Source organism: Aquarana catesbeiana, linkage group LG05 (genome assembly GCF_042186555.1).
Source record: "Aquarana catesbeiana isolate 2022-GZ linkage group LG05, ASM4218655v1, whole genome shotgun sequence".
Taxonomy (NCBI): Eukaryota; Metazoa; Chordata; class Amphibia; order Anura; family Ranidae; genus Aquarana; species Aquarana catesbeiana.
The window spans coordinates 170,357,180-170,373,251 of record NC_133328.1 but is presented as its reverse complement, the minus strand read 5'-3'; the positions used below and the strand labels follow the sequence as shown (position 1 = coordinate 170,373,251).

At 40.9% G+C, this 16,072-nt stretch overlaps 1 protein-coding gene across 1 annotated transcript in view; it reads left to right on the top strand.

Moving 5' to 3' along the window:
* Window positions 1-16,072, top strand: part of CPNE4 (copine 4) — a 568,794-nt gene that overhangs the window by 367,022 nt on the left and 185,700 nt on the right. The window contains exons 5-6 of the mRNA XM_073630343.1: window positions 4,121-4,195; window positions 8,788-8,871. Of these exons, the coding sequence (XP_073486444.1) occupies window positions 4,121-4,195; window positions 8,788-8,871 (159 nt within the window). The remainder of the gene's footprint in view (window positions 1-4,120; window positions 4,196-8,787; window positions 8,872-16,072) is intronic.

The window sequence follows — 16,072 nt, the reverse complement described above, 5'->3', positions numbered from 1 at the left end:
GCAAACAAACCGAAAAATTCTGAAAAAAAAAATCATCAATTGCAGCCTCACTGTGCCCATCAAACGCAGCCACTGTGTCATCAAACGCTGCCACTGTGCCCATCAAACACAGCCACTGTGCCCATCAAAGGCTGAAACTGTGCCCATCAAACGCTGCCACTGTGCCCATCAAACGTTGCCACTGTGCCCATCAAATGCTGCCACTGTGCCTCGTCAAATGCTGCCACTGTTCCCATCAAATGCTCCCAATGTGCCCATCAAATGCTGCCACTGTGCCATCAAATGCTGCCACTGTGCCCATCAAATGCTCCCACTGTACCATTGAATGCTCCCACTGTGCCCATCGCATGCTGTCACTGGGCCCCCCGCCCGCTGTCTGCCCGGCACTTATCCTGCAGCGGTGGGGCAGTGGGTGACGGCGGTGGGCGGTGTCCTCCATGCTCCCTCCTCCATGTCCTCGATGTCTTATCCCGTCCTCTCCTATGATTGGATGCTTGATAGGCGTCCAATTACAGCGCCTGTCGTTTCAGCCAATCAGGTGATGGGTAACAGACCCAAGCACCTGATTGGCGGAGAGGTGGATCAGTGTTAGGAAAGCGAATATTCATTCATTTTTCTAACACAGCTGGGTGAACTGTGAGCGCCAAGCATGGCACTCGCTGTTTACCTTTTTTGACGCCTATTAGAGCCTTTGGCTCTAATTAGATGCTTCAAAAACACCCCTCGCCGCTGTAATTCAGGCGCCCAAAAAGGGTCCGGGCGCCTGTATAGGGGGTGGCAGCAGCGGCCATGGATAGATTCATGCAATGCAACCTCAATATTTCACATTTCCTTTATTTAGAATATAGTTTCTAAAAGTTAATCTGCATTCTATAACTAAAGTATTTGTAAAGGTTAATTTTTTTTTTAATAACATACATGTAATACTTGCTGGTTTTGCACACAGCAACCCCGATCCTCCTCTTCCTGGGTCCTGCTGGTGATCCTGGCCCCCCTCGTTGAGCGCCCCCATGGCAAGCTGCTATGAGACACACAGAGCACGACTTGGCCCCGCCCCCCTTGGCCAATGGCTCCTGCTGCTGTGTCTCAGCCAATGAGGAGGCTGAGAACTGGGAGAGCTTCTGCTTTCATGCACTTTGCTGGATCGCTGGAGGCATAGAATGCATGAAGGTAAAAAAAAAAAAACTTCAGCCTTAAGAACCACTTTAAAGCCCAGTGAAATGTAATTTTAACCTATAATATGCTGGAAGCATTACTGCCAGTAACACATAGAACAGCTACAGTAGATGGATGTCCTCTCTGCACCCCCAAAGTTATGACTAGACAGTGATAAGATCACCCCATTGCTTAACCTGCACTCTCCCTCTATCAGCATGTTACTTGTCAACATATTTGCATGCAGCGCACCTTATTGGAATATTGGCTTGCCCCTCCCTCAGTACTGCTGTACAAGAAATTGCATGAGCCTGGTACAAAGTCAAATACAGCTACTTACTGCAGCTGCAATTAAACATTTAACAAATTAATAAGAAATACAGAGCTGTTCCAGTTTGTGTCTTTAATATGTGTGTGAAGTTCAGCTTTAAAGCAGTGGCCCAAGTAAATAGTTTAGTATGCAGTTGAAATACATTCTGTATTTGCTCTCTATTTTACCTGTTATATCATTTGTAATTCCATTTAGCCAATCTTACAATTCACAAACCTCTGTCAAACTGCGCAGGCAGGTGGGCAATGCACTTATTTCATGATTCAGCGATGCACCTTTCTATTATTAGAAAATAGAAAATTGATCATCCTGGCTGGCCAAAATTAGAAGTGCTTTGGCAAGTATAATAGTAGACACATATATATATTTGAACTGTATATTTAGCTGTTAGCCTGGAGTTACAATTTATACTAGAGAGGAGGAAAAATAGATTAAAGTGTAGAAGAATGAGAATGTTCCTATTTTGTTACTGCCATGTCCTTAGGTGTACTTTGTTTTGCTTTGTGGTGTAAGGGACATCTCATTTGGTAATAACACTGAAAATGTTAATGCCCTGTACACATGACCGGTTTTGCCGTCGGGATAAACTCTGAAGGTTTTTCCTACGGAGTTCCGCTCAAGCTGTCTTGCATACATACGTTCACACCAAAGTCCGACCGTCCAGAACAAGGTGATGTACAAAAAGGAAGTTCAATAGCCAGTAGCCAATAGCTTCCGTCTCGTACTTGCTTCAGAGCATGCGTCATTTTTGGTACATCGGAACAGCATACAGACGAGCGGGTTTCTCGATAGTAATTAGTTCCGTTGGAAAAATTTAGAACATATTCTCTATCTAAGTCCGTCAGAATTTTTGACGGAAAAAAGTCTGTTGGGGCACACTCAGGGTCGAAATATACGATGAAAAGCTCCCATCTGACTTTGTCTTCCACTCGTGTGTACGCGGCATTAGTCCTTTCTAACAGCCAGCAAATAAAGCATTTACAAAAAGGAGTATAGGCTTTATTGTCCATTTCTTTATTAGTTCTGCTTTATGTCAGTTGGGTTTATTCCAGACAACATGAAGAGGAGATGGACTGAAGCATAGCACTTGACCCTGACAGCACAAGAGCAATCTGTTCATTTAGCTTCCAGCACATGCCAGCTTCCTCTACATTCCTGAATCACTCGATATTGATATATCACAAGTTAAAGCGAAAAAACAGATATGCTGGTCGTTGAACGAGTATAGTCAGCCAACTTTCATTAAGGTCTGAAAAGTTTGTCTATTCAGACTATTCTAGTAATTAACTTTTTGACATAAAGTACAACTAAAGACGCAGCATCGGACCAATGCTGCATCCACCTAGATAAGTATGATTCTAAAATAAAATTAATTCCCATACTTCTCTTTTAAGGTAAACAGAATACTTTCTTTACCTTCCCTAACCGCAACAGAGACAGTGATGTCAATCCAGAAAGCAGTAGGTTTTGCCAAGTGCTGATTGACAAGCTACTGTACATACTTGTGAATCAGCAGAAACAATGTTGATAGCTGCATCCCCTGCAACATTTTTTCACCCACTGTAGTGCAAGCAAGCACAGCCTACATGAGAGTGGCAACTCTGCTGTAAACCCAGGAGCAATGCAGCATCGTTGCCACACCATCACAGAAAGTTCTATTAGGTGGACATCAGTAGCAGGCTCAACAGGTATCTTTGGCACTTTGCAGAGGGACTAAGAGATGCACTTATAATTTATTATTGATCATTGATACAATTCATGAAAAACAAAAGAACAAAAACGTTGTCAAAATCAATATTACAAGAATATAACTCCAATACAACATTGAAACAATCAGCAGGTTAGCATTTTCCATACATACAAATGTTGAATGTTTACAGGAGTGTACCACTGTTATACACCAACTTAAATAGTTATAGACACTTGCAGGGAAAGCTTTATTTATATTCAATATCTCCGTGGCCAATAGAAATGAAGTGTTTGATTTTACTAATATGCCCTCTTAGCCTGCTTTTTTATAGCATCCAATGGCCCCAAGACTTTGTGGGTTCCGTCTGTATGACTTTAATTTTTACATGGTCTTCCGTGTGCATGTTTAACCGCCTTCAACACAGGGCATTTTCACCCCCTTCCTGCCCAGGCCAATTTTTAGTTTTCAGAGCTGTCGCACTTTGAATGACAATTGCGCGGTCATGCAACACTGTACCCAAATGAATTTCTATGGGTTTTTTTCCCCACAAATAGAGCTTTCTTTTGGTGGTATTTGATCACCTCTGCAGTTTTTATTTTTTGCGCTATAAACAAAAGAAGAGCAACAATTTTGAAAAAAACACAATTTACCCGGGTAATGAAGGGCTTAATAAAAGTAAGACTCCATTCAAAACTTTAAACATTTTGAAGGGGGCTTTATCACTTATCCAAAACAATAAATTGTTATGTCTTGTCTTATGTGAACTCACATCTAATCTTGCTCTAAAATTATACAGCAGGAGCAGGAAGCCGTAACCATGTGTTCTATGTAAATTTGAGGGGATGTACGAAGGGATCGTTCGAAATAGCCATTAAAGTTACTCACTTTTCAGCTATCAAGCTTACATTAAGATAACAAATTAAACATGTTCTTTTCCATTACAGGTGATTGCTGAAGAGTTATCTGGAAATGATGACTATGTTGAACTGTCCTTCAGTGCCCGAAAATTAGATGACAAGGTACATTTTTTTAATGAAATATGCAATAAAATATGGTAATAAGTAACAGTAAGATCTCTTTTTAAAGGTGCTCAGTTTTATGTTGTAGGAGAATTAAAAAAAAAAAAGTTGACATTGCAAGATGTTGTTTTTTTCTTCCATTAAATTTGAATAACAGCATTATTGTGGAGAACACAGATAGCAAACCTGTGCTTTTTCCATGTGGGGAAAGGCAATAAATGCCTTTATTCTATCATAACTGAAGGTAATTGAAGACCTAATGCTCAGTTAACTTGACAAAAATGCTATAACTAATTAGCAAACCTAAATAAATTTAACATGGACATGCTAGGGTTTTTATTTTCATTTTTTTTAATCAAATAATTTTTTATTAAGAAGTTTTTTTTAACAATTTACAACAAGACTATTACATACCAAACAAACCCACACCAAAAAAATGCACAAAAATTAATTTTTTAATTTTTTTTTTATAGTAATTGCAATTAAGAATTACAGTATTAATTGTACACTGTCATGTACACTGCCACCTTTTTGATGGAGTGGCATCTGCAAGGTAAAGGCTAAACCCTCCAGCCTGCATGTGATCAGTACATCAAAGCTTACATTGTGATCACATAATCGGGAACCACTCTAATTGGTTCACGATTGTCAGTGGGAACCTGATTTAGGTTTGAGAGCTAGCAGCAGAGCAAAGTGCAACACATACCTCCTAAAACTGTCTATGCTTTCTCTAGCAACCAATATAATTCCATCTGCCTTTTTCGATTACATACTAGAAAATAATTTGTTTCAGAGGGACATTTTTTTAACCTCAATTCACATTTTCACTTTTTGTAAAATAAAACCCATTGTATGCAGCCCTGTGTAGAGTGTCTATTAAACTAATAAATAATAACAGAACCTTTTTAAATATTTGCCTTTCTGCCAGAAATTGCCACTGTGCCTTAAGAGACCAAAGTTCAGGCATAGGCTGCCAATAAACAGCTCTGCTGGTACTCTGATCTGATGGTTCAGCAGCAATTATGTGACTACTACTCAGATATATGGCCTTATGACCTGTTCTAGAAGCAGCCTAAAACAATGGTTTGGCAATAAAAGTAAATATTTCAGTGTTCCTTTTCTATAATTTATTAGTTTAATTGACCAGTTTACAAAATAGATAGGCATTGCATAGCATATGTAGTTTGACTGCAACTATTGTTCGCTTTTTCAGTTTTGATATACAGGGTAGGTGAGTTTAAAAAAAAAGAGTAAAGCTTGTGATATTGGGTGATAACACTTAGTAGTGGTGAGCATTTTTTGTACCAGTCCAAACTGCGGTTTAAGGGCTTTCTGGAGGGCCAGAGGCTGAAGAAGATGCAAGGTTGCTTTGAAACGCACTCCTGTTCCAGCTCCTGCATTCTCCAATAACAGAAGGTGGCATCAAATTCTGGGCCCTGTGTTCCAACCACGGCTTTGGCTCTCCAGTGACAGCAGTTCCATGCTTCCATTCCATGTCTGCTCCCTTGCCAGCAGCCAAGGCAAGACATTTTGTTTGCCTGTCCATTCTCTGTCCCAGAGGCTACCTGACTGTCATGCTGAGCCCCTTTTTAACTTTGTAAGTGCTTTTTTCCATGTTCTATTAAAATTACACTTTACATGCTACACTATTTGTTGTCTCGATCCCCCCCCCCCCCCTCTTTTTGATCTTCATACTAAGCTTTCTCTCTCTTCTCATGGAAATCCTGAGTATATCCCAGTACCAACCAGTTTTATTTTTGACCAGCACTGCTTAGCACTGCCTGTACTATCTAACTCCACTGACTGGTATTTTACAGTACCAGCCTGTCTGACTGTGGTGGAGACCCCTATAGTTATAGCAAATGTGTTTTTACAACTTCAAGTTTCTTTAATAATATATTACTCATCTTAATGTTGTCTCACACTTATCTCCTCTGCTTCAACATTAGTGAACCACTGCAAGTCTTGACCAGTTATACTGGCACGTTCATACATTATTTGTCTGCTGGGATGTGGACAACACATCTGCCATGCATATGCCCTTATGCTGCCCTTCTAACTGAAAGGAATCACTCTCCACATGAGCCAAAAGGGCCCTCAATTACCGGTTGCACTGTAATTTGGCATACCAGCTCTCATGTCCACCCCATCATTACACACAAAAGCCTTCTCCAGTATTGCAATTACTTCTTTACAGCAACCAACCCAGTCCACAATATTCAGATTTCAGATGCGTCACAGCACCACATCCTTTGCTCAAGGAGACACTACCAGGACCTGGGACTCAACAGCAGGTACAGGACCTCTGTAATTTTTGTTCACATCAAGCTGTGATAACAGAGTTTTAATCACGACAGGTTAAATCAACCCTTTATTCATAGGCTTACACATAGGGTGGTTGGACTGCACCCACACACTCTCACTGTGTGGTGCAAGCCCACTTTGTTCCACCAAAGCAGTATCAGAGCTGTCTTGGGCAACCTCTGACTCCAACACACACAGTCCTTGTATGATTTACAGGGACAACTGTGTGGCTCTGTCTCTTGTTTCCATGTAAGACATCCCACCTTCATCATCATTATTAATAAATACATCAACAGTATCAACATTAACATCCATATTCTTGCTTTTATAGGCTGTCTTAGCCTCTTACCCACCTGAGCATGTGCTCACTACACCACCCTTCCTCTTTAAAGGGGCACTCTTGACCACTAGGGCAGCTCCTCAGTTGTTCTGGGAAACCTTGCGCACCATCGCTGCAGGCTCCTGAGAGGTTTCCCTGGACATATCTGTAGCACCTGTTTCTGTCACTAGGGAAAATGACATCTGTACTTTTTTGGTCACCCCTAGTACAACTTTCCCAGCACTTCTGGATTATCTCAGGCACACAAAGAGTACCCATGTCTTTTTCAGTCCTCAACTTTGCTGCAGGCTGGGCTTTAACCTGTACCCCCCAACTACCCAGTGTACTACACAGCAGCAAGGCTTTTGTTACCAACATAGCGAATCTCCTCGTCTGACCCCTTTCCACTTCGCTGGGATCAGTCCCAAAACCAATCTCTTTCAAAACTGTTTTCAAAATTGAGCTTGACTCTCTTTTCCCACAAGTACTCTGTCTGCAACATGCAAAGTTTTTTGCCTGGCGGTTCTTCAACACACAAAGTGCCAACGGTTCCTGGCACAAAACTCACAGTGAGAGCGAAGACCTGGATTCTATTGTTTGCTTTCCGCATCTCAACAGCACTTTTGATATGGGGTAAGTAAGCTCAGTGATGGTGAGCGTTTTTATTGAGTCGTGTCAGTCCGAACTGTAGTTTAAGGGTTTTCTGGCCCACTTTTATTGGAAAAGAAAGAGGAAAGCCCAAACAAAGTTGCCCACGCAGGAGATTTTCTCCAGCAAAACAATCAACCAAAAAATACTAATCCACCTGGCTCTCCTGTCAGCAGCAGTGCTGCTATCATCTCTGGTCTCTCAGACCATGGGGTCTCAAGCCCATTCAGCCTTAGTTACAGCACATTCGGGCCTCTAGATAGATAGTTTTCTCCGCTCCACTCTGCAAACCCTGTGTCATTCCTGTATCCATTTCCATAGTGGCAGAGCCTCCCACTGTCACAAGCTATATGATCTAAATTTATTGTTAGACTTTAGGAAGGAAACTGCAAATGTATTTAAAGAATATTTTCACCCTGCAATGAAAAGTCTGTGCTGGGATTTAGTTTATTTCATGCAGGTAATTGTGTTTTACATATGTAGAAAAAGAAGCACTACAACCCTCTGGCATCACTAAGGGACATTGCAAGTCTATACTTGATCCTCTGTCTGTACTAATGTAGTTGTGGCTTGATGCCAAGCCAACAGGGTTGTGTAAATCTCCTATTATAATTGGATTCTGATTATAGTACTCCGCTTGAATCAGACCAAATCTGGAACCACAGAGGCAGAGAAACCGTAGTGGGATCATTATTCTGTACAAACGACTGACAGAATCTCACCACGGTACAAATACCCATAGATGATAGCTAGCTATCATCACTAGAGAAGAAAAGAACCTGGCACACATATATGTCAGTAGTATAGACTCTGAACTACAAAGTATTGCTTAGGTCTTAACTGATACAAAGCAATGATAGTATCTCAAAATTTTCCCTCGCCGTCATTTATACCCACTATGCATTGCCTAGTTATTGTCTGAATGTGTCAAAACAATTATTGCCTATGGCATGCCAAGTGCATGGAAGGATTATCCGTCAAATCAAGAGATTTTATTACTCTGCTTTTCTTTTTATGCAGCAACAATAGCAGATCATTACATGATTAAAAATGATAAAGAGAAAGATGTATCTTTGTGTGAGTACCTAAAATGAATGTGCATGATAAACCAGACATTATTAGGCTATCACATTTTCAGATCTGGAAACCATACCCACAGAGCAAAGTGAAATTGAATAAAACCGTATATTATAAGAAGGATGGCAGTATAATAAACCTAACAAAGATTGAATCTACCGCTTTTATCAATGCTGACACAATAGAAGCAAAGGGACCAAATGGAATCTGCCAGGATTCTAAATTGAATAACATTATATTTCAGGACTTTTTCAGCAAATCTGACCCGTTCTTGGAAGCTTTCAGAATGAACGATGATGGTACACAACAGCTGGTTCACAGGACCGAGGTAGGTGCCTACAGTCATTGTACATCAGAGAAGGATACGTAGTATGGCTCCATGAGTTTTTGTCAATGTTTTATGACGGTTTTGAAACAAATGTTTGATGTCGGTTATGTTTAATTATTTGCATTGTCAGAAACATAAGGTATAATGAATGAACTCCTTTGTTCTCTCATTTACATAACTTAGCATCTGTTTGTAACTTGTCAAATGTGCAAAGATTTACGATCACTTTTAGTCCCGAAACAAAGCTAAAACTCAGTGTGTGCTGTATTCCTGACACCCCCACATCAGAGGCTCACTTCATAAAAGCATTACACATGCAGCGCTGTTATTACCTTGCCTTATTGCTTTTATTTTTCAACCATAAATAGATTTTTTGAAATACAGTAATAAGCTGAATTTCCCAAACACACGATTACATCAATTGTTTAAGATATTTTGACTGTAAAAGTCAGTTCACAAAGATTATCTAATAGGTTATTGCTTCTCAAAGGGACACTAAACATTATCCTTGTTCTCCAAAAGTAATCCATACACATCCACTACTTAACCCCTTCACGCCGACGTAACGCAATTAATGCAATTATGCGGCCTTGAAGGGGTTGTACCGGGGTGATGCCTGCAGCTGCAGGCATCATTCCGGTACTGTTTTTTAGAACGGACGGTCGGCTTTCGTGTAATAACAACGGATGTGGCTAAACAGCCACTCGGCTGTTATTACAAGCAGCGGGAGGGGACATCCCCCCTGCCGCCACCTTCCGAGGCTCCCACCGGGCCGCATGTCCACCAGCTGGCCAGAGACCCGAACCGGAATCGGCTTAGATCAAGTCTCGCATCTAGTAACCCGGAAGCGATGTCATGACTTAAGACTTGAAGACTTAAAGATGCCAGATTTTAAAAAATGAAAGCATTCAAAACAGCCAAACGTGGCGTTTTGAATGCTTTTAAGTGCAAAGGAGGGATTTGGGGTCTTATAGACCCCCGATCCCTCCATTAAGAGTACCTGTCACTACTTATTACTGTCACAAAGGATGTTTACATTCCTTGTTACAGCAATAAAAGTGATCAAAAATAAAAAATCTAAAGGGACAGTGTTAAAATAAATAAATAAATAAATAAATAAATAAAAAATTTAAAGTGCCCCATCCCTCCGTGCTTGCACGCAGAAGCAAACGCATGCATAAGTCGCACCCACAAATGTAAACAGCGTTCAAACCACACATGTGAGGTATCGCCACAATCATTAGAGCGGGAGCAATAATTCTAGTGCAAGACTTTCTGTGTAGCTCTAAACAGGTAACCTGTAGAAATAAGTAAAAAGTAAACCTTCTCCTATGGAGATTTTTAGGTACCGTAGTTTTTTACCATTCTACGAGTGTGCACAATTTTAAAGCGTGGCATATTAGATATCTATTTACTCAGTATAACATCATCTTTCACATTATACCTAAATATTGGGCTAACTTTACTGTTTTTTTTCTTTTCATAAAAGTTTATTTCTTCAAAAAAAATAGCATTTGAAAGGCTGCTGCGCAATACAATGTGACATAAAATATTGCAACAATCACTATTTTATTCTCTAGGGGCTAAAAAAATATATATAATGTTTGGAGGTTCTAAGTAATTTTCCAGCAAAAAATACTGATTTTTACTTGTAAGCAACAAGTGCCCGAAAAATGCTTAGGCATGAAGGGGTTAGCAGTAATAAACCCAAAACCAAAAATGTATTATATTGCAGCTTACCAATCATTGCATGTGGTGGCTGCATCAGTATTCTTTCCCTTGGCTTTTCTCTTCTGTTTTCACCTGGTGATCTGACCAGTAACATACCGCCTGTGTTAGTGAGGCACAACTCTGGAGGAATGTGAAATGGAGGTACAGCAGACAGCATTATTGTCAGTCTGGGAGGGAGGGTAGTGTTAAAGCGGTAGTAAACTCAGCCACCACAATCAAAAAAACAGATAAGTCCACTATACCATTGTTATGTAAACACACTGCATTATAAAATTTCCCTTCTATGTATATTTTTTGGCTTACTTTCATTTTTAGGTTTCCTTACCGAAGCCTGCGCCATCTTAGCTATTCTCTTCCGCTTCCATCCTGTAGTACACTTCTGCCCTTTCTCCTGTATCCTTGCCGGTAAACTCAATACAAATTATCCAAGCCTCGGGTTCATTCATTGTTACTATGGGACCTGCTCACTGTGTTGCTGACAGGGGCCGATGTTGACACCCCCTGTGACGTGGGGGTGATTGCTGACCCCTGTTGACACCCCCATGTCACAGGGGGTGTCAACATTGGCTCCTGTCAGCAACACAGTGAGCAGGTCCCATAGTAACAATCTTGTGATAATGCTAAGCATTGTCACAAGCGCTGATGATGGAGACACGGCAGTAGGAAGTGCTGATTTACGGCATACTGAGAGTTGCCATGTCTGGGGGACAAAAAGCACATGCACTGGTGACGTCACTACACTAAAGATCGGGGTTTAACTCTTAAAGGGTGCATATCTGGACAAGATGAAAGACAGTGATGTGAAACTAAGAGAACGCTACTTAACATGGGGAAAACGTATGAATGAAGGTTTACTACCGCTTTAAATGTATTAGCAGATTTGGATAGATTGACAAACTGGTATAAAGGTTTTGCATTAGTAATTAAAAGCCATTTTTTTAATCACCCCTACCAGTGGTTTATCTCATTAATGTAAACTGATACATTCTGCTGGAGAAAAATATTTATTGTGTAATATTTTAAAGCACAGCATATTATTTATCATTTTTGTCTATGTGCATGAGCTTATGAGACGTGTGTAACGCTTGCAGCTGGTTAGTGATATCTATTAGGCTTTGGGTTGATTGAGGCTCGCAGGAATTTTATTACATTCTGCTGGAGAGCTTGAAGCTCTGAAACATAACAGATCTGCTGGTTGGATCACCAGATGAAAATAGACGAGAATAGAAGAAAGAGACTAAAAAAAGAAACTAATGCAACCATCACAACTAAGAATTGGTAGGCTGCAATATAATAAATGGTTGCTTTGGGGTTTATTACTGCTTTAATGTCCCTGTAATCTATTTTTACAAAATTGATTCTTATGCCCTGTACACATGATAGAATTTTCCGACAACAAAAGCGTGGATTTTTTCCTGACGGTTATTGTCTCAAACTTGTCTTGCATACACACGGTCACACAAATGTTGTCGGAAATTCCGAACGCCAAGAACGCGGTGACATACAACACGTACGACGAGCCGAGAAAAATGAAGTTCAGTAGCCAGTGCGGCTCTTCTGCTTGATTCCGACCATGCGTGGAATTTTGTGCGTCGGAATTGTGTACTCATGATCGGAATTGGAAAATTTGAGATCCAGATCTCAAATTTTGTTTGTCGGAAATTCAGATGCCGCGTACACATGGTCGGACTTTACGGCAGACTTTGCCCGGCGGACGGGATTTCGTTGGACAATTCGATCGTGTGTGGGCTCCAGCGGACTTTGTTTTATCAAAAGTTGGACGGATTAAATTTTAACCGGTCGAAAAGTCCGCTCGTCTGTATGCTAGTTCGACGAACAAAAGTCCACACTAGGGCAGCTATTGGCTACTGGCTATGAACTTTCTTGTTTTAGTCCGGTCGTACGTCATCATGTACGAATTCAACGGACTTTGGTGGATTGTGTGTAGGCAAGTCCGTTCATTCGGAAAGTCCGTCATAAAGTCCGTCGAAAAGTCCGCCGGGCAAAGTCTGCAGTAAAGTCCACTCGTGTGTGCGCGGCATTACGGAAAATGTCTGATGGAGCCTACACACGGTCGGAATTTCCGACAACGAGCTCCCATCGAACATTTGTTGTCGGAAAATACTATTGTGTGTACAGGGCATTACTGTGTTTTTCTCAAATGTATAAGGCCTGCCAAAGGGATCTAAGTTATCCCAAAAGCTTGCATCTTTAATAACTTATAATAAAAATTGACAAAGATTGCACTCGCATGTGCCTGTGCTATGCCCAGCACTAAAGTGTCTACAGCATGTGCGGGTTGGTGTATCGAAATCGCGGCGGCGTGCGAGCCACGCCTCGTTCTAGATATACTGGAAAGATGGATGTCACATAGAAGACCCAGAAGTGACGAGTGAAGCGCAGACGGGTGTTCATGTGGATAGCAATTTTGTAACATATTGTCAACTGATAGTTCCACTGGGTGATATTCGCTAGCCATAATGAAACATGTTCATGTATGTCTATAACCAGAGCGCATATTTTAAACTCTATCACTACAGTCCCTGACAAAAGTCTTGTCGCTTGTGTACAATTTGACCTGAAGTGCCGCTAAAATATATTTCTAATCAAGATTTTGTTACAAGAAATGGGTCATTTTAATCCCAACAACTTTTGTAATAATGTTTCAGTGCAAAACGAAACTGACAAAAAGTATTCTAATATTCACAGCTTGGTAAAGCCCATTGAGTAAATTTTTTCCAAGACATAAGTGTTGTCGCCTTGTTATATGAGCTTCACCTGTGACTAATAATGGATCAATTAGGTCTCAGGTGTGTATAAAAAGAACACCAGTACACTAGACCTTCTCAACTGCAACTAGACCTCTGCAAACATGCCTAAAATTCACCCGCAGACTAAAGTGTTGATTATCAAGAGGCTGAAGACCAGATCCACTGCTGATGTGGCAGACACCTTCAATGTGTCTCAGCGTCAAGTTCAGAGGATAAAAAAAAAGATTTGAAGAGACTGGAGACGTTTTGGACAAGGCCAGGTCAGGCCGACCCCGCAAGACAACTGCTCGAGAGGACCGTTTGTTGGCTCGAAAATCCAAGGCCAGCCCATTTTCCACTGCAGCAGAGCTCCACGAGACCTGGTCACCTGAAGTCCCTGTGTCAACCAGAACAGTTTGTTGGATTCTTTCTCGAAATGGCCTCCATGGTCGAATCAGTGCCCATAAGCCAGCACTAAACAAAAGACAATTGAAAAACCGTGTGGCATTTGCCAAGGGCCACAGCCTGCTAAAAGGATGGACTCTGGAAAAGTGGCAGAAGGTGGATTTTTCAGATGAATCTTCTGTTGAATTACACCACAGTCACCACAAATATTGCAGGAGACCTACTGGAACCCGCATGGAGCCGAGATTTACCCAGAAAACAGTGAAGTTTGGTGGAGGCAAAATCATGGTCTGGGGTTACATCCAGTATGGGGGTGTGCGAGGGATCTGCAGGGTGGAAGGCAACATCAATTGTCTAAAATACCAAGAAATCTTAGCTACCTTTATATTCCCAACCATAAAAAAGGCCAAATTTTGCAGCAGGATGGTGCTCCATCACATACTTCCATCTCCACATCAAAGTTCCTTAAGGCAAAGAAGATCAAGATGCTCCAGGATTGGCCATCCCAGTCACCAGATATGAACATCATTGAGCATATGTGGTGTAGGATGAAAGATGAAGCATGGAAGATGAAACCAAAGAATATTGACTGTTTTCTTTGCTATTCCTGATGACTTAATCAATAAATTGTATGAATCCTTGCCAAACCGCATGGATGCTGTCCTTCAAGCTCATGGAAGTCATACAAGATATTAAATTTGGATCTCACAGCACCACTACTTAATTTGCTGACATATTTTTGGATTTTCAGTAAAGTTGTTCAATTTCTGTATAGGCGACAAAACTTTTGTCTTGCCAAAATTTGACCTGTCTGTCTTGATTAAATCAGTGCATTAAACATCATTTGGGAGGGCTTTAGCTTTTCATATGAGCTATCTAACACCAATTGATTAATTAAAAGTCAGGTTAATAGCAGGAGTTTCTACAAAATAGAGAAGCGACAAGACTTTTGTCAGGGACTGTATATTTGAATCTCACTTTGTATAATAAAAGATTTTAATTAATCAAATACCTTTTTTGATTGGAATACCTTGCTGCTAAAAGAAAAACCTTGGGGGAACCGTCCCATTTTGGACTTTATTTGTTTGTTTTTTTGCACATGGTATATTCATACCAATTCTTATGTATTCATTCATGATGTTTTATAGCTCCAACACCTTTACCGTTGCTCATTCACAAGCTCAGTGTACTCAGTGGTGTATTTAGGTTTTGTGCTGCCCTAAGCCTGACTAAACTCGTGCACCCCCTATTTTAAATGTGACCCACCCATTCCTGTCAAGGCCACACCCCTTCCTGTTTAATGCCTACCCTGTCATCTGTAAACCACACCCCTTCCACTTGATGCTCCACCTTTTGCTCTTAGAGCTCCACTCCAACTGAAGTGGAGTCCTGCAGTTGGATTTTCAGGTGCTTGAAGACAGTTGAAGCTGCTCAGGCTGTTCAACGCGATAAAAGGCTGACAGCAGGCACAGCCATCCTCGATGTTTACATGTAATCACTTTATGGAATGATTATCTATGGTGAGGGACAGATCACTGTCCTTGGACACAAGCAGTTTGTGTCCTGGAGTGATCATCCGTCCCACACCCCAGGTAATTGCTCCATGTGAGATTACAATGGAATACCAGTGGACAACTGCTGCCAGCCTGTCACTGGTTTGGATGTTCTGAGCTGTATGTTTTTTGTGCGGGAGGTGGGAGAAGGGGCTTTTTTTGTGAGGGTTGGGGGGAGTGAGCAGCTTTTTTGCTGCCGCCCCTGTAAAGTGCTGCCCTAGGCCTGGGCCTTGTTGGCCTAGGCCAAGATACAGCGCTGACCTATGTCATATCTGCAGTAACAACTTATGCAGATGTCACTAACAGTGCCTGCATTTCATGATACAGCTTCTGTTGATTGCAACTTCTGAATTCCAGTCCATACATTCTACCTGCTTGCTTGCTTTTTATGCTTCAGATTCCTACTATAGGACAGCATTGCCATTTATTACATCTTATATTCACAGATCTGATTGCGGTTTGTAGGGGTGCTCATTTTCTTTTAAGTTGTATGCAAGTGGTGTGCGACAATTGAGCAATTGAGCACACTTTATGGGCCAAGGTTGGATCGGTTTGTTTATTTGAATATATGCATGACAGTGGTGTGGATGGGGACGTCAGCTACATGACAACGTTGTCATCTGTTTTTAATTAAAAGGAAATGTCTATTTTTGTTCATTGTAAAATTCATTGATGTTTTTTAAATTGGTTATTAATATATTTGAATACAGTTTACATTGTTATAATATATATATATATATATATATATATATATATATATAT